General features: G+C 47.3%; 1 protein-coding gene across 1 annotated transcript in view; it reads right to left on the reverse strand.

The window, feature by feature from the left end:
- The window catches only part of LOC138520526 (E3 ubiquitin-protein ligase TRIM39-like), a 66,162-nt gene that overhangs the window by 36,292 nt on the left and 9,889 nt on the right, over positions 1 to 19,981 (reverse strand). Inside the window, exon 2 of the mRNA XM_069632873.1 lies at positions 18,270 to 18,365. Within this exon, the coding sequence (XP_069488974.1) occupies positions 18,270 to 18,365 (96 nt within the window). The remainder of the gene's footprint in view (positions 1 to 18,269; positions 18,366 to 19,981) is intronic.

Consider the following 19,981-nt stretch of genomic DNA (forward strand, 5'->3'; position numbering starts at 1 on the left):
CATCTTGGGTGATACATTAACCTCTCTTGTAGCCACTAGCGCTTCTATCTATTTTTCCTCCTCTATTGTTCCAGGGTCTCTTTCCCATCTCCCTTTCAGGTGTGACATGGGGGAGGGGGTGTTTTTATTTATGACTTGATATAGTGTGGTTATCCCTTTCCCCTCTATTTTATCCCTGAATAGATTAATCTCCGGGGGATGGGGGGTGTTTGGGGGAAGTCCAATTCCCCTTCAAATTGAGCTTGTACAGTGTGTTTTAGTCTCGTGTTTGTGAAGAATTCTTCCAGGTCCCAGTCCATATTTTTTTCCTGCATTGTTCGGCATGGGTTATCTCTTTATTATCCACTACATCTCCCAGTCTGCATATTTCCTTTTCCACCCAACGTGGCTGCCTCCCTAGCTTTTGTATCTCTTTAATATTGGGATTTACCCACAGTGGGGACATTCTGGTAGCTTTCCCCTTCCATCCCATAGCGTGTGCGACTTCTTTCCTGATCTGCACCAATCTCGGTCCTGCTGGGGGGAGAGTACCCTCTTTAAGGGGGTTCAGCCTTCCATTCGCGACAGTTTCAGTCTCGTGTGAGCTAGATTACCCCCTCCAAATACCCACTCATTTGCTACCACCAGATGGGCCGCCCAGTAGTATTTCCATATATCCGGCAGTCCTACCCCTCTGTCACATACCGCTTTTGAGAGCATCCGCAGGGCTATGCGTGGATTCTTGTCACCCCATAATAGTCCTCTAATTATAGCTTCGATCCTTGTGAACGGTGCCTTGGGTATTTTCACCAAAGTGTTCTCCAAGACATATAGCCGTCTAGGCAGTGCCATCATTTTTAATAAATTGACCCTTCCGAGCAGTGTTATAGGTAGGTTAGCCCAATGTTCAGCGTCTTCTTGTAGTCTGCGACTTATTGGTTCTAGATTATTTTTAAGAAACAAATGTTCATCCTTTTGCACGGTTATACCCAGATACTAAAATCCCCCTTGCTCCACCCGGAGGGGGCATTCCTCAGGGACTGCATCTTTCCCCCCTGTACTAGTATTTTGACTGATTCTCCCAGTTAACTCTCAAGACCGCAGTAAATTCCGAACTCCCGTATGGTATCCATTACCCTCTGGCCCGTTCTTCTGCGATCCCCTAGATATATCAAACGATTGTCTGCATATAGAGAGATTCTATCTTCCCAGTTCCTGAGCCATCGGAATCCTTGTATTGTTGGATCCGCTCTAATGCGCTCGGCTAGTGGTTCGATCGCTATGAGGAATAGCAGCAGCGACAGTGGATATCCTTGTCTCATGCCCCTCTGGAGCGGGAAGATATGGGATGCGTGCCCATTCCCTCTAACTTTTGCGAGTGGTTGTGCATTTAGTAGTTTCTTCTATCTTATGAAGTTGGGGCCCAGGCCTACCTTTTCCATTGCTGCTCACAGGAATTCCCGTTGCACCAAACCAAAGACCTTCTCTAGTGCCATTATTGCGTGGGGACCCTCTAATGAGTCAGTAATACTAAAGTGTTATGTGCCCTTCTCATGTTCATCATTTTGCTCTTCCTGGAACAAAACCACATTGATCTGAGTTCATTAGCTTGCTTATTACCCCTACTAGCCTTGTTGCTAGTATCTTGGCTAGGACCTTTGCCTCTCCATTCAGCAAAGATATGGGACGGTACGAGGCACATTTATCGGTGGGTTTACCTTTTTTGTGTATTATCACTATTGTAGCCGTTCTCACGTCAGAGTGTGCCTTGTGCACAGCTTTCCATGAACATGTCCCACATTGGCTTGACCACTTTGTCTCCGATTCATTTCCATAATTCAGTCGGGATTCCATTTGGTCCTGGGGTTTCACGTAATTTAAGCTCTTACTTGCCTCGTGTACTCCCTCCATCGTTATCTCAATATCCATTACTTGTCGTGTTTGTTCAGCTACCTGTGGCAGGTTTAACCCATCTAAGTATCTCCCAATTTCGATCCCTGTAGGCCCTGGGACCGCACTGTATAGCCCCTGGTAAAAATGTGCGAAGTCGTCTACTATTTTTTCCCCTTCCGTGTAGATTGTTCCCTCCTCATTACTGATGCCCCTAACCCACCTGGACTCCTCCTCCCTTTTCTCCAACCATGCAAGCATCCTTCCACATTTGGTCCCGAGTTCATACACTCTGGCTTTCATGGCCCAGCATGCCTTTTTTGCCTCATCTGTCACCACTTCTTTGTATTGCCAAGCAACTTTTAGCATCTCTTTTTTATATTCTATTGCTTGTTCGTCTACGTGCCTCTATTCTGTCCTAGCCACCTCTTCTTCTAGTGTCTCCAGCTTTTCCTTTCTTTCTCTCCAATATCGCCTTATTGCCACCTCTGCCCTTCCCCTATTTACGGTTTTATACTTCCCAAAGTGTGCAGCCATTCTTCACTGTGCCCTCATTCAATTCAAAGTATGTCTCCGTACAGTCTTTCATCTCCTCCCGTATTGTTTCGATCCCTAGATGGTATGTGTTCAGTCTCCATTCCCCTTTCCCCTTCAGTTCCTCCCCTCTTATCGTAATATAGAGCGGGGCATAATCCAATATGCCTCTTGTCAGGTATTCCGCTTCTATTACCCTCCCGGTGATGGTACATTGAACCAAAAAGTAGTCTACGTGAGATATCGAGTCGTGTGCTGAGGAATAGTACGAGAATTGTCTTTTACCGGAGTGTAACCCTCTCCGGATATCCCGTAATCCTGTTGCCTCCAAAAAGGTCACCAGCTTGGTGCGCGTCTACCCCCCGGGCATTTCCCCCATCTGAGGACATCTATCCGCCCGTGAAGGACGTCAGTAAAGTCACCTCTCACTATGGTTACATTTGCACCATGTGTTGCCAGCATCGCCTGTATTTTGTTAATTAAGTCTGGTTTTAATGGTGGAGGTGCGTACACGTTCAGTATGGTAATTGCTTCCCCCCATAATTCCCCCAGTCACTACCAAATATCGTCCTTCCCTTCTCTCTCTCCACTTGACCAACTGGAATGGAATGCTATGACTGATGTGGACTGCCACCCCGCTGGATCCTCTGTAGTATCCTTCATGTTCCACCAACGTGTATTGACCGCTGCCCAGAAACCTACTCTCTGAGCCATCAAGTGCGTTTCCTGCAATAGTAATATGCAGGCTTTCTGCCTCATCAAATAGTTTGTCAACAGCCCCTCTCTTAATCTCATCATTTCGGCATTTCACAATCCTACATTCTCCTTGCATCGTTCCGTGTAGTGTCATTTGCCTCTGTGTTGTACTTTCCCAGGTGTGAGATCCCTTGCCTTGTTGTTAAGTCAAGATGTATACCGAACTGCATTTGTGCATGTCTAACTACCCATATTCTCTCGCTCCCTGCCGCTTGACCTCTCGAACAAACCCAACAACACCCCCCTCCCCCACCCTATACTTCCCCCCAACTTGAAGCATCTGTTGACCCCAAAACAACTATCGCTCGTCCCAACCCTTGATAGGGGCCTCGGGATTTGCAAGGGGGGCTATGCCTGCTGGCCGCTCTACCCAAAGTCTTGAATTTTACCCACTTGAGTTTGTTGCTTATTCACTGTTGTTGCTCTCATGCTCCCCCTTCCCACTCCACCCCCCTCCTAGGACCACATTAATGTCAATTATTTGCAGTCTATCTTGCATATATGCTGTTTCCTGACTTCCAACTGCTTTTCCCTTCTCCCTGAGGGGGCCATTTCTGTTCCTGCATTTTTGTTTTGCCCGTTCTGCTTTATCCATTGCTGCGGGACGATTGTTTCTGTCCAGTCCCATGCATCAGTAGGGCGCGTGAAGAACCTAACTCCCTGAGGGGCGCCGTGTTGCTGGATAAATTGTGGCATACTTCATTTCTTTTTCCCCTAGCTACCTGTGCACCGCGTCAAAGGATTGTTGCGCGTTTTGTACCACTTTGGTGAAGTCGGGGTATATTGCAATCCTTGCCCCATTATACTCTAGAGTTCCCTTCTTTCTTGCTGCTTGTAAGATTACATCTCGATCGCGGTAATTTAACAGTTTGGCAATGATTTGTCTTGGTGGGGCGCCTCGCAGTGGCTCCTCAGTTGGTACTATGTGCCCTTTCAATTGAGAAACAATTAGACAGCCCATGTGGGCCCATCTTTCTTCCATCTGCTGCGTCCTTTTCTACATTTTTATCATGTCTCAACGGGGTCATAACATCTTCGACAGACGATATACGCTCTTCCGCTTCTCCTACTCGCGGCGCTGACACTTATGCAGGTACCATCTCCGGAGACTGACATCCAGACCTACTGCATCTATCCTTTGCTCCAGCTGTGTCTTTGCCTCGTGTACGGCTCTCAAGATTTCCTGGGTAGCCTGAGATTCTGCGTTTCCCCTGTCCTCCATTGTCGACTATGGTCTTGTCTCCGGTGCTTATTGTGTTTTGGGCCCTCCTGTCCTATATGCGTCAATCTTAGACTGATGGTTTGGTTTCTTGCCCTTATACTTATCCATTTTCATAATTGGGTGTAGCGTGGGTATCACTCTTTTGCCCGCTGTATAGTCTTCCAGAGAATTCCCTCCGCACTCTGTCCTGCCCCGCTCCCTCTATCTCCTTTGTTGCTGTGCCTCCTGGTAATAACGCCTTTTTCCAGCCCCTCTTATGCAGGGCTTCCCACGGCTCCCAGCGCCTGACGATGGGTTGTAGTAGCTACTTGTGTTCCTTGCCGGTTGGCGCTAGGTACTGTGAGAAACCAGAAGGTGTCTCACCCGATAGTCCCAAGGGATCTCTCTCTCAGGTGGCCCGGTCACGGCCATCCCTTTTGGATCCAGACCCTGGGGGTGGGTCAGTGCGGGAGGATCATCTGGGTGAGGGGTCCTTGGGGAGTGGGATGCCTGATGGCGAGACGCGGTATCCCTTGCCCGCTAACACCTTTAACCCCTCCTAGCAGGTAGGATACCGGGGAACTTTAACTCCCTCCCCTTCCCTACACGAACACTGCTACACAAACTGCCCACTCTGGGAGAAAACAGACTAATACCCGAGCAATGTACCTGACCTGTCCGAATACCATGGTCAGGCAGAGTCAGGCAATTACCTTTGACAATACACACCTGACTTCAATTGAACCTCCCCACAAAGATAAAAGGCGGAGTACGAGAGCACACTTTGAGCGAGGCAAAGCACACAAAGGAGCGGTTCTTCCCAGGCAGCAACTGAGCCGATGGAGAGAGACGGCAGACCGAGAAAGGAGAACAAGTCAGGAGATACCCTTGATCTTTTTGACGAGTGATCGTTATACTCCTAGGAACTTGAAAGCAGCACGTGTAAGGCCAACAAGGGAAACCGAAGAATCCTGCATTGTGTGTCTGAGATATCCGAGGCCCGCCTGCATGAAAGGTCTCTGACTGATGTATCCCACAAAGAAGTGGCAAAAGGAACTGTAATATGTCAATGTGAAAACGAAGAATAGAAATCAAATAAGAATTAATCAAAGTGGTCCTGCAAGGATATAAGTAAAATCCATTGCACAGTGGAAAGTATTTGATTATGAATAAATGCATCAAGGTCTGAGCCCGGCTGAGTGAGACCTATTGTGAATTTATCGAACTGTGAAATAAGAAGAAAGCAAGAGTGCAAGGTCCGAGCCCGATCGAGGGAGACCTATTGTGAATCTGTGTATCAAAGGGGTCCGAGCCTGGCTGAGAGAGACCTAGGGTAAACAGTGCACCCGAGACTTTGTAAGCGTTAGACTCCTGAAGAGAAAGTAACTTTGATGTTGTGTTTTGTATCCAAGCCATTTTACGAATGAGAGACTTTATTGGGAATGAGACTTTGTCGCAGAAGGCCCTGGTTTATATCCTGACCTGCATCCTCGTGCTGGAGAAGCCAGAATCTGTGCTAAGCTCGAGTGTGCCACCTTGCCCCGTGCTGAAAACGCGGGGAAGGGAAGCTAATTGCCGGCTGTCCTGAAATATTCTTACTTGAATACTCTTTCTTTTGCATACATCATTTTCCCACACCATTTGTATTTAGAAAAAGGGATTGGCAATAGGTGTATTAGCATAGGTCCTTTTGATTTTGAAAAGACTCCACTAGGACTGTGCTATTTTTACTTTGATGGTTGTAGCCTGCTCCCATCCTTACATTTAGGGTTAGATAGGCGTTCATCCAACCCATTGAAGTTCAATAAACACCCCATAACTGTGATCACTTGTGTCTGTCTTCACTGTTTGATATCATGCCTTCCTTACAGTACCCAAGCCCACTGTAAGTATGTGTGGTTGTTATTAGTAGACCCGACCCCTCATTGGTGCTAGTGTCTGGCTGCTAGTGTACTGTGTCAGCTAGCGGTAGGTGGTAATCCATAGCTGGCTGTGGTTGTCGATGTGTTCCAGAGATACTGCAGTCTCTGGTTCTATAGTTCCGCTCCCAGGTGGGAATAGATGTGTTAGGAAGTCACGGACACTGACAGGAGTCGGACTCTGGGAGGGCGAGGTCCAGTTTGCTTCTGCAGGTAAACTTTCTGTTGTCACCGAGTCTCACTCCCTCAAAGCACTGTGAATGGAACTAAGCTTCAGGATTCAGGACTCTGTGATTCCAGGAGGGGTAGCCGGGGTGGGGGGGGACTCTATCTCCCACCTCCACACAGAGGACTGTGTTGATATTCCAGCTCCAGCCTGGTTCCAGGCCCCTGTGCCCCTCTCTCTGCGTCCCAACCTACCGGTCCACTACTTTCAGCCTGAGCTCCTCCTCCCAGCCATTCCGGAGCTCACTCCGTTCACTCCTCCACAGGTCCTCCCCGACCTCCAGACTTCACCCACGTGTGCCACAAGGATTCACCTCCTAATCGATTTTGTTCCAAGGTTTAGCACTGCCGTTTTTGGTGCAAATACCTTTTGGGCCCTCAATACCGGGGCGGGCGGCACTTCTCTGCTGCTACTCCATTTTCTGTGCAACAGCACCCCCCCACCCCCAGATGGGCAATGATGTATCAGCTAATGGTCAGCAGACTGACAGTAACATTCTAGTTCATAGATTGTTCCTCTAGAAATGGCCGTCAAGTTCATGCAAGGACTGGGTGAGAGTACCGGTCTAGTCATTCCACTATTATGGATCAGAATGGGTGTTAGAGGGGCACAAATACCAGAACCTCTCTCTGTCTGGTTTAGAACATTGTTATTACCAATATGTGTACCCCTACAACTTTTTTCATTTGCACACATCCAGTTTCGCTGTGCTCAATAGTATGTGATCTCCCTCAGAGACAGTTGCTTGGTTGTTCCAGCAGCCGAATGAGATTGCTGGTCTAGCAGTGGGAATTCATCCTTGACGACAATTGCTTAGCTAGGGACATAAAATACTGGGTTTGTTCAAACGAGAACATTCTTGGGAGGTGGAAATACTGGAGAATTCATGACGGACTGTGCCGTGATTATGGTAAGTAAGTAACTAGTTCAGTATTGTTGGTTTTTTAGCAATATGTGTCAATTTTAAGAAAATTAGATCGACAATAGGGGTAGTAACAGGTATACCTTTATCAACAGGCATGAAGTGAGGTTCAAACTGAATATCTATAACACAGAAAGTTTGATGGTCCTGTGACACAGAATTACGGTTCCATGTCATTTCATCGCGGGATGTTTTTTCGCAGGGTTTTTTACCGCAATTTTTTTTTCTTGAAAAAACCCATCGAATTTTTGTTTTTATTATTTTGGGGGCAGGGGGGTCCCCCTGAATCCCCCCATTTTTGAAAAAATTAGATGCGTTTTTTTGAAAAAAAATCGCGGTACAAATATCCGCGAAAAAACATCCCGCGACGAAAGGACGTCGTACTAGAATTACTTACCCTAGTGCTGGGAATTCTAGACATGATCTCTTTCTAAATTAAATCCGACAAGAAAAAGAATAGTTATTTTTGACAACATTTTTGATATAAAAAATATGTTCAATGACTTTCAGATTGAAGAACTAATGCATTTCTAATGCTTGAGATCTATAAAATTAAGAAATAATCTTTGTGCAAGGATGAAAGCCAAGATAAAGACGTGACACTAAGGTTTTTTTAAATTTTAAACTTTAAGATAAGGAGCGCTGTTCTTGAGTTATCAGCATCATTCGATCATATGACATATTATTCATAAATTCATTATATGCTACAAAATTAACGGTAGCCCCTGTCATTTGTACTCAGGGGATTTACCATTATGGGGCAATGATGGAAAGGATACTAAAATAGTAATCTCACCAGGAAAGGTAATTATAATTTCCTCAGAGATACATACCACATTGAAAGTATATAACAGTAATTTGAGATAATAACTCTCTCCCTTTTTTAAAATACTTTTGTCACCTGCAGATTTCTACAAAAAGGGTGTATGTGTGAACCCAGAATGTGAGGATAGAAGAAGCAGAAATGTTAAAATTGTAAAAAGAAAAATCAGCCTATCCATTACAATGCTCTGTTGAATCATTTGTGTGTTTACATAGCGTTGGAAATTATATATACTCCCAATGAATGTTCTGCAACAATGAGTTGTGAACTGAAACATGTTGAGGATTCTAAGAAACAAAGTTTCCAGGATATGGGCCCATTCTTGTGGATAAGCCTTAAACATTGCGTTTGATAGTCCATCTGGACCCGTTGCTCGTGAGTTAGTAGCTTTAGCTATAATCTCCAAGATGTCATCCAAGTCAAAGGAAAGTATCCACTCATGATTTGTCACCCTTTCCTTGAACATTGTCGTTACCAAATTCAAGGGTGAATAGTGCAATAAAATGGGCTACCCAGGTCTCGTCGGTTATGGGGTTAACTTGTAAAGCCACATGTTGTGTTTTATTCATAAAGTTTAACAGAAACCAAATCTCTGCACTGTTTTTGCTGGCAATAGCTGCCAACATGTGTTCAGCATCTCTTTGGGCTAAAATGCTCCTAGAGCCTCGCTACCAATTACCCTAAGTCTAAAGTTTGTATGGTCTCTGGGGGGAATGGACCAGCAGCGGCTTCCATCATTATCGCTCCTGCTAAAATGGCTGAATCCAGATTGTCCGTAAACGTGATTAAGCGCTCACTTGTCACAGCATTCAAAGATTCATGGAAATCCACTGCTGGGTTTGATTGTGCTGGCACAACCCCTGTCAAAGATCCACGCGCTGCCATTTGAAGGAAGTTGTGAATGTCTGAGGATGGCCGCAGTAGAATAATCGGCGGCAAGGCACTTAGCGGTTGCAGCAGAGGCATCAATGGACAGTTAATTGTAGAATCAGTTGCAAGGCGAGGTGCTTGGAGCAACTTTGCCAGCCTTGTGCACTTCAATACATAGGCATAAGACCTATTCCCTATTAATTAAGTTATATTAGGTTAACAAAATAGTTGGCCACTTACTCCTGTCTCTATACAAGGGTTGATGTCAGAAGAGTGTTCTGTTTCAGTACGGTAAGGCCTTCGTAGGAGCTCTGCAGAAGCACCTCCCAGCCTAACAGCACTCCGAGTGCACTCTACGAGTGTGCGCATGCGGGTGTGCGCGGCCCGCACCTTTTATGCAATCCCAGGTGCTTGTAGGCAGGATTTACAGCATCCAGTAGAAAAAATAAAGTCCTTTGATAAAACAGCGATACAATGATTAAAAGCTCAGGGAGAGAAACGTCTTCTTTCTCGCAGTCTCTGAAGTGATGCAACCAAACAGCACTCTGAGTGTAGTCTACAAGTGTTGGTTTCTCCCCTGCACCTGAAGGGCAGTGGGCCTGGAGGATGAGGTAGCTTGGCGTGCATCCTTTGGCAGAGGGAGGTGGGGGGAAGAGGCCAGGTAGTGGGCCTGGAGGCAGCTTGGCATGTATCCTTTGGTAGATATGATGGGTTATTTATAACACGCTTAATACCCAGAGGTTTCTAAGCCCGGACCTGGGGATCGAACCTGTGTTGCTCCGTGTCGTCTTGCTTCCAAGGCGAGCACGTTGCCTCTGAGCTATCCTCCCGAGCTTGGGGGAGCTTGGGGCTTGGGCGTGCAGGGCAGTTGCCCTGAAGGCTGAGGTAGCTTGGCGTGTATCCTGTGCCAGTGTGAGCTGGAGCCGGGAGGCAGGGCAGTGGGCCTGGAGGCTGAGGTAGCTTGGTGTGTATCCTTGGCAGAGGGAGCTTTGAGATGGAGGCAGGGCAGTGGGCCTGGAGGCTGGGGTAGCTTGGTGTGTATCCATGGGCAGAGGGGGCGGGGAGTGGACCTGGAGGTTGAGGTGGCTTGGCGTGTATCCTTTGGCAGAGGGGGTGCAGGGCAGTGGGACTGTTAGTGTAGAGTAGGCAGCACGATGACGGGGTGTGTGCTCTACTCTCTTAGTGGTGAGCGGGCACAGACAAGTGTGTGTCCTTTTTAGTTATACTCTTTTGGTGGGGGCAGGAAGCAATATTTTCTCTGGGCTCTGTCTCTCTCTCTCTGTATTTCTCCTGCTCCATACTGAAATGTGCTTCACAAAGTTATGTGTTGCTTGAAACGCCATCTCTCACTGGCTCTCTTGAAAGATGAAAACATTGCTCCAAATTTCTCTGTCATGCTTTCTTAATTTGTAGCACGTACCATGCATCCTATTTTAGTTTTTCATAAAAATATCTCTTTTATTATTTCGGTACTTACCAATCTTGTACACATCTCTCTTTACAGGGAACACATATCTAAAACATTATTTTATACACATTCATTTGGCCAGACAGAAAAAGGCCTTCAACATAACAGCTTATACAGGAAAAATAAAACATCTTTCTTAGACACAAAATCTGGACACTGTTGAATTACAGTGTCTTTTTCCAGTTCATTTCCTTAGTTGTATAGGGCCTACCAATTTAGAGCAGTGCTGGTGGTTGCTGTATAGAAAAGTCGACACAGTGTTTTTCGGCCGTCTCGTCACCAACGGTGGTGTATTAGATAAGCAGCCTTCATCAGGACGATGATGTGATTTTCAATTACACAAGCATATATGTATTGTGTCTTATTCAGTAGTGGCCTGTCCCGTTCTTTTAGCAGGTAGAAAACCCTATTATTGGGCGGAGTCCAAAAATGGAAAACAATGCGTCACCAATCTTAGGGAGGAAGACTGCAGCCACGAGTATAAATGGTTGTGGGGATCCAGAATGCACGTCCCCGAGAATGGGAGTGAGTATCTTTTGGAGCCCGACACCTTTGTCACGCAAGCCCCTCCACCCCACTACAGGCTGTTGTCCCGAGAGCGATAGTCACAGAACAGCAGCAGAAACAGTCGCAGGTGAAAGCAGCCCACGAGAAGGCCGGTTGCAGGAAAGAGGGGTTGGGCAGCAGCACCAAGCAAACCCAGGCCTTCACTGTCAGAGCGCTGATGAAGAACTCTGTGGTGAGCGGTCCGCTACGTTTACCCACATCGGAGGCCACCGCCATATATGCTGTCACATTGCAGGGAAATAAGAGGTGGATGCTCTGACAGGTGAAAGTGCAGCCTCAAATGGCTTCTCTGGGTGCAGTACGCCATGTTTTGGCATGAGCCTTTTGGCGCAACACTTAGGGCGCAGAGCCCCTTTCGCAGCAGCCAGATTGGCGCAAAAACAAATTTGGCGCTGGCCTAACAAACAGGCACAGGATAACAAACTGAATACGAACTGTGGGGTTCATAAATATATATATTGCCCCCACGAGGACAAGTTGTCCACGTATTGGGCAATAATGCCGTCCCTCGAGAGCAGTAATATCTCACATGTATGTACTTTAAATATCAAACATATTTTTTATATATTGGCATGGAGCTAGGCCCTTAGCCAAAATGCACTTCATCTTTGCACCTTTGCAGGGTTTGAAACTGAGATTCGATGAGAAGGAACTAAAACCAGCTCCTGGGTGTCGGGCATCACCTTGTAGGCAGGAGCACCGCAGGTGAACCAGGAGCTACCAGAGATGCTCCTTAAAATGTTTGTCCATTTTGTATGAACCATTGTGTTTGAATGTGTATTAGATGTGTTCTAATTCTTCTTTATTAACATTCTCAAATACTCAAAGTAAATGTCAGATTTACATGTTTGGAAGGTACCAGTTTGCCCAAATGTAGCTCCTGGTAGCTGTTGGTTTCAAGCTAACCAGGCCTTACTATGCTAGAAGCAGGATCTAAATAGCTTCCAGCTCCCCTCAATTTCGAACCCTGCCTTTGCATGAAAATGAAAAGCTGGAAAGAGCAATTGAGCTGAAAGCGCCTAGGTCATGCCATCCAGTTGGCAGTGACGACGTGCATTTCAGAACCTAGGGTGAGTTTTCCTGGAGAGGTTTTCGCCTGACTGTCACTCCCTCCCGTATAGGGACGAGGCGTGCAGCAGGTCACTTGCAGATCTCTCGCGAAGCAGGACATTTTGGTGCGGCTGTTCTGCTCAGCAGCCTGCATGCCAGGGCACCGCCACATTGATACGAAAGTCACTGCGCCAAAACATGCCGGTGCCTAATAGTCCCTGTGCCTGTCGGCTGTGCCCTAACGGCTGCGCCCTAACGGACGTGCCGAAACATCCTGCTTCGTCTGGGTGTGCCTTGCTGGTGGTGTGGTGTTGCTTTGTTGCCATCAAGTGGAAAAAAGTGTGAATTGATGTTACACAGACTTGCTAAGCATTATATACAGGATAATGTGAGGGTCAACCTCTGCACAGCAATGGAGGACCACTCCGTTACCAATGATAATGCCGGACACCGGTGCAGCGTGTAGACACGTCTTTATTTAACTTAACACTGAACTCCCCTTTCACCCCGGAATCCTTCCCTAGCCCTGCGTCACTTCCTTCCCCGCTTGGCCCAACGTGGCTCCTCCCCTAACCCAACAACAGCAATGGGCTGTGCTACGCTGCACAACATTACATCTCCCCCTTTTTAACACCATAGATAAACATTTTACCCCATCTCTTCAATCAGTCGATGGGGTTTTATGCAAAATCGCTGAGGGCGTCTCTCTTGTCCTGGCGCTGCTGCCTCAGGATCATCACCAGGTCTGGCAGCCTAGTCCCCTGAGTCTGAGCTATTCCGGTTAGCTCGGGTGGGGTACCACGTGTGCGTGTCTTCACCTGGGCATTTCCTGAAATGCGAGGTGTTTCATGTGATTGTCTTGCGAGACCCTCCTTGTGTCATCAGCATTGTTCCTCTCTTATGTGTTATGGCCAGCCATTCAGAGGCAAAAGTGGGATCTTCCTTCTGACCTCTAGGTTGTCGCACTACCACCTGGGCTCCCACCACTATGTTATTTACCTTGGCTCCCCGCCTGGCATCAGCCCTGTCCTTAATTTTCTTTTTCTCCTCCCGATAACGGGGCCGGGCCGGTTATAGTGAGCTCTTGGGGAGAGTAATCGGGCCTTCTGGCAGTCAGGTACATACTGCTCTCCCAAACATGAGGTCAGCAGGACACACTCCTGTGGTGCTGGGCGCGGTGTGTCGGTACTCTCTGAGCAGCTGTTAAGGGTTTGTTCGAATGGGCTATTGGTGACGTTGGCCACCTGCAGAGATCGTTTGATGTTTGCCATGAATCGTACTGCAATTCAGTTGGCTTGTGGCCATAATGGTGTGATCCTCCTATGTTGAAAACCCATATACCTTGCAAAATTTGCAAAGTCCTGACTAGTAAATGGAGGACCATTGTTGAATTTGATGACTTTGGGGATTCCATCATATGTCGAGAGCATCTGATCCAGCACAGGTATGACACAGGTGGCAGATGTGGACTCAATCACCCGAAGGAGGGCGTGGTGGTCCGTGATGACTGAACGCTTTTCTGTAGAGAAACAAATGAAAATACTCACAGGCCCACACAAGGGCCAGGCTCCCTTTCTCGAGCCTGCAAGTATGCCTACTTTGTGTGCATGAGGCTCCGGCTGGCATATGTCACTATGTACGAGTTGTGTGGATTATCCTGGTCCTGTTGTGTCAGAATGGCACACAGGCCGACTGGGCTGGTGTCCACGACCACCTCTGTGGTTCTGTCAGTGTGGAAATAAGCCATGTTCCTCTGCCTTCAAAATGCTATTACGGATGTTCTCAAAGGCTTCCTGGCATTCCTTTGTCCTTTGAAACGCCTGGTCACATTTCATGAGGTGTCTGAGAGACGTACTAATGGTGGCGTAGTCCTGCAGGTATCTTGAGCAATAGCTAGAAAGCCAGAGGAACGAGCGTAGCTCAGACACATTCTGCGGTCTTGAGGCGGTGTTGAGCGCTGCTACTTTGTCATGGTCAGGTCGCATGCCTCGTTCAGAAAAGAGGTGTCCGAAAAATCTTAATGAGCCCTTGCGGAACACGCATTTGTTTTTGATCATTGTCAGCCCCGCCACCTCAAGCGCTAAACATAGTCGGTACAGTACGGCATCATGTTCCTCTGTGGATCTTCCAAAGACCAGGACGTCATCCAAGTAATTTAAGCAGTTAGGGATGTCGTATGACCTTGTGAAATTCGTCCTGAAAGATTTTGTGTGCAGATGATATTCTGACACTGAGTCATTTATATCAGAATAGGCCCATATGTATCAAGAATGTGGTGATGTATCCCGACTCAGGGACAATTTCTAGCTGGTGATATCCCTTTGTGAGTTCTAGTTTCGAGAACACCTTTGCTCCGTGGAGTAAGTGAACCATGTCTGTGATGTCTCTCTCTTTGTATCGCCTCATTTGCCCTTCTCATATCTACACATAGCCGGATGGACCCTTCGGCTGCTTTTTTTGGGACCGGAACTATGGGGGATACCCAGGGTGTGGGCTCTATGGCGGGTTCAATGGCGTGTTGGTCCAATAGTTTCTTGAGTTCGTCCTCCACCTGTTTCTGTATGTTGACTGATATGCCCCGATAGTGTTGGGCTATCGGCTAGACGTCAGGATCTATATGAAGTTGTATTTTGCAGTTTCTGAGCTTTTGCCGAGCCCTTTGAACAGTTTTGTGAATGTCCTTTCAATGTCCAAAAAGAGGTCAGGGCGCCCCTCTGCAAGAAAGAACACGGCATGATAACCTGTCCTGTGGGAATGTACCCACTCAGAATCTTCAGCCACATGTTTTACCTCACTGTACCTTTCACAAAGGAGGACTACCATTTGCATATCAGTCTTTGTCCTTCACTCTTGAGCAGTCCAGCACTGAAATGCTAGGCAATCCTCCTTTGAACAAGAGTACCAAACCAACAGCAACCCCAGACACGTGTTTCTGCTTAGTCCGGGCTCATCAGTGAGGTGGAGCTGTGCCTCTCTGAGGACAGTAAGCAAGGGATTCACGTCTGGATAACTGTAGGTAACTTAGGGTGACCAACCCCAAGTTCCTTTTAACTTTAAAAAGAGGTCAGGGCGCCCCTCTGCATGAAAGAACACGGAATGATAACCTGTTCTGTGGGAATTAACCCACTCAGTCCACAGCGACATGTTTTACCTCACTGTACCTTTCACAAAGGAGGAATACCATTTGCATATCAGTCTTTGTCCCGCCCACTTGAGCAGTCCAGCACTGAAATGCTAGGCAATCCTCCTTTGAACAAGAGTACCAAACCAACAGCCACCCCAGACAGGTGTTTTCAACTGGTAGGGGACGTGTACCAGCCCCATGTCTACTGCGGTCTTGAAGCTGAGGATACACCCACTGTTGGTCTCTGTCTTGAGCACATGAAGCTGGAGGCGTGCTGCATGTGCTTTGCATGAGCAGACTGCTGAAATTACTCCTCTGCATGGCAGGGATGTTGTGGACCCATACAGGTAGATGTCTATTGTCGACCGTCTTAGCTTTGGGGCTGTGGGAGCCTGTTGTATGCCTCTTCACTTAGGATGTTTACCGTTGTCGATGAGGAACTCAGCGGGGATCTCATTAATGTGCATGATCAGCGTTGGGCTATGCTCCTTAGCCACATAATTGTTCAGTGTCCATATGTAGCCCTTTTTCCTCTGATCATCTTTGGACGATAGAGAGTCACTGCTTGGCGTGGATCGTACTTTGATGTAGCGAACATGTCGCCTGGAGCGCCACTGTCTGTGTCCATCAGATGCTGGTTGACTGCAGGGGTATGATCTGGTGCTCTTGAGGTCATCCAGCCTGCATCTTCTTGTCTCACTTCCAGTCCCAGCCTCGTGTGAGCTTGCCTGCGTGGCTCTCCACCTCTCTTACTATGGAATGGCATCCACAGCAGGTCTCTATGCTATTGTTCCATTATCTGTAACTTTCGGGTGACCCCTTATATCTCTGACCCCCATTTATGCTTTTTGTTACTTTCATAGGACGCCCCATGTCGGCTTTCCAGCTCATCCACCTGGCTGTGGATGTCTAATCTCTCCCGCCTCCAGCACTTCTCAGTGGATGTCTTGTATCTCTCCCCTCCAGCTCTGCTCCCCGTACTCTCAAAGGATGTCTTGTATCCCTCCCCTCCAGCTCTGCTCCCCGTACTCTCAGGGGTTGTCTCATATCTCTGCCCTCCAGCCCTGCTCCCCGTACTCTTAGGGGATGTCTCGTATCTCTCCCCTCCAGCTATGCTCTCTTCTGCTTCCTCACCTTGAATCAGATGTTCTGCGGGCTCTGCACATTTGCGGTCCCTACTTCAGCTGAATCTGTGTTTCTCCCAAAGGTAAGCCACTGGGGCTCACATCTCCAGCATTGGCCCCAATATCATGCCAATAATTTCATTCTGTGTGCGAGCGCTACTGTTTCTGAATTGTTTGCCGTGGATGGAATGCTCTGCATAATTGAAGTGCTTTGTTCACTATGGTCACGGAATGCCGTTTGACCGTTTAGCACTTGTTTTTTTAACCTGGTGCCTGACAATTCAAGGGCACCTCTGTTTCATCCCATATGGCCCTGTGGCACTCGGCCACATCCAAGATGGCGGCTCGCTTACTGCATTGAATCCTGCTGCATTGACTTCCTTCAGTGAGCCCGCCCCATTGGCTACTTCGTTTTCTTCTTCAACCATTGGGTGCACCAGCAGTGCGGAGCCGGCCCTTCCTCAAAGGCCTGCATCTAAGGCCCCTGTCTTCTTCATGTCCACTACCAGAATGCTACTTGATGTATTTTCTTGTCACCCCTGCATTCAAACTTCCTTGACGCCGCGACCTCACTCTACCTTGAAATCTGGACTTCCATAACACTTCCTCCATAACTATGGGTACATTCCCTACTCTTGGCACGTTTCTACCCCCTTGTGCCTCAGCCCCCCTCTCTGCTTGTCCCCCATGTTTGCACCTCTGATTACACTGCATGTTCACACCCACTTCTAACTTCTGTATCTGGGTGCTTTCCAAACTTTGCTGTGTTTTCATGTATTTAGCTTAATTCAGATTTGGCTGTGTTTTCATGCATTTAGCTTAATTCAGATTTGGCTATGTTTTCATGCATTTAGCTTAATTCAAATGTGGCTGTGTTTTCATGCATTTAGCTTAATTCAAATTTAGCTGTGTTTTCATGCATTTAGCTTAATTCAGATTTGGCTGTGTTTTCATGCATTTAGCATAATTCAAATCTGGCAGTATTTTCATTCAGTTGGCTTAGTTGCAATCCTCTTTTTTGCCTATCCTTACCTCTCTTTCTATCCTTTTTCTCTAACTCCCCCTTCGTTGCCTGTATGCTTGCCTGTTGTATCTCGCCCCCCCCTGTTTGCTTAGATGTCTGCTTAATTAAATCCCTCTTCTTGCTGTCCCCTCATTTCTCCTCTCCCCCCTCCCTTCACTGTATCCTTAGCACTTACTATCAGAAATGTCGCCGAACTGTATCATAGCAGCTTGTTTGTCTCCTCCCCCCTCACTTGTTTTTTCCTCCCTCTCCCTGTCCAGCACTATCTGAATTGTCGTCAGGCTAAGTAGGATAGTTGCTTGTTTTGTTCTCCTTCTCCCTGTTTCCCCTCCCCCCACCTCTTGTTAAATTCTGGCACTACCAAAATTGTCATCAGGCCTAGTAAGGTAGCCGCTTGTCTGTCTCATTCTCCTTCCCACCCCCCCAGCCCCCTTATCACTGTCAAAAGCTCTTGCACTATCTGAAATGTCGCCAGGCCGAGTATGATAGTTAATTTCACATTCTTAATGTATCAAGGACTTATAATAATGTCACTGTATTCTCCCTTGTTCCCTCCCTGCCTTGAAGCGCTTTGAAACACATTGTGTATAGGCGCTATATAAATAAACAATCAATTCAATTCAATACTCTCAGGGGATGTCTCCTATCTCACCCATCCAACACTGCTCCCTGTACTCTCAGGGGATGTCTCGCAATCTCACCCACCCAGCACTTCTCCATGGACTCTCGAAGGCTCCCTTGAGCCTCTCTGCTCTGAGCCGCTCTACACATATATGAAGCCATTGCTCTCACCTCAAGCTCGGATGCTTTCCTGCTTTCTTCCTCTACCCACTCCTGCAGGTCCTTCAGCTCTTGTTTCAGATGCTCCATGTGGCTGTAAAGTTTATCCTACAAGAATAAAACCAGTTTGTTAGTCAAAAGATTTCCTGTAAATAAATAATCTACACAGACAACAAGACAGAAGGGTCCCAGGACAGCCTCGCTCTTTCCCTACACCTGTATATAGTCTATGAAGAAAGCCCCCTGTATTTACTCTTAAGCACACTTACAGTCTACAATGTATGCTCCCTCAGACTCCCTGCTGCTCCCATAGGCTAATGGACAGTCTATAAAGAATGCTCCCTCAGGCTCCCAACTGCTCCCATAGGCTAATGGACAGACTATAAAGAATTCTCCCTCAGACTCCTAGCTTGCTTCTCCCACAGGTTAATGTATAGTCTATAACAGAGGTCTTCAAACTGTGGGGCGCGGCCCCATCCCAGAGGGGTGGCAGGGGGAGGGGGTGGCAAGAGCCCAGCATGAAATGTAAAAAAACAACTAAAAAAAAAATATATATTTTTTTGGGAGATTGGAGGAAATGGGCAGGGGCGGCTCACATGGTCGGACTGGACAATAAAACTGTCTCAGGCAGCAATGAAAAAGCAGCCTGCAGTTGCAAATGGATATTCATTCCTTTAGTCACAGACTGTTTGAATAGTACCCAAGGGGGTGTTTTTTGTTAAGCAAATTGTGATATTTAAAGAATTTTCATTCAGCAACAATGGTCAAAATTACCAGCTGCATACAGAAGTAACTCATCAAGCTGGCCTACATTGGCCAAAAAAAGGGCCGTTTTGACTGGCTTACACTAGCATTTTGCATTTTTGGTACGGGCATTGCCCTATAGGCCAGTACGAACCTGGCGGCTCATCCATAATGGGCGAAGGGGCGTCCGCCCAGTGGCCCCCCCACCCATTATGGAGGAGCCGAGGAGCCATCCCAGTGAAACACTGAGCACTCCCTCGGCTGCTTTTTACAGCTGAGGGAGTGCTCCTGGGCTGGCTGAACTGTATCCCTTTGACAGTTCAGTTCCCCAGCCATACATGCTCACTGAGCCATGCAAGGCTGGAGGCGTTTTGCTTCGCCAGCCTTGCATAGCTCATTGGAAATACTGGCTAGGGCACAGCATGTCTGTATGTGAGAGGAGGAGCTCCTGCACCACCTCACACATACGGACAGAGCAAACTGGAGCAGGGCATTTCAGCACCCACGTGCAGGCCCCTGCAGAAGGTACGTTTATGTTCATTTATTTTTTATTTAAATATTTGTATGGATGCGTGTATGCTTGTGTTATGATTGAGTGTATGGTGATGGGTGCTTGTATGAATGATAGAGGGATTGTTGTGTGAATGTGCGTGTATTTGTGTGTGTGTGTGTGTGTATGTGTGTGCGTTTGTTTTGGTCCGTTGAGCTGATTTTGGCGAGTGGGGGGTAGTGGGGGGGGGAGGAGGGTTGTACAACAAAGGCATTTTAAAAATGCCTTTTTTGCACAATCCCCTACCCAGCTGGCAAAATCAGCTCTCCTTCTGAGGTGCTGTGGAGCCCAGGGGATAGGAAAGGGATATTGTTTACTGGATATCTATCATAGATGTCCAGTCAAAAATATCATGCTTTCCCCCCTTGGCCCCCCATCGCGAATTGCAAACTGTTTGGCTTTTTTTTAAAGTATGCTCTAAAGTGCAACA

Source organism: Ambystoma mexicanum, chromosome 13 (assembly GCF_040938575.1).
Source record: "Ambystoma mexicanum isolate Mex_15411 chromosome 13, UKY_AmexF1_1, whole genome shotgun sequence".
NCBI classification, from domain to species: domain Eukaryota; kingdom Metazoa; phylum Chordata; class Amphibia; order Caudata; family Ambystomatidae; genus Ambystoma; species Ambystoma mexicanum.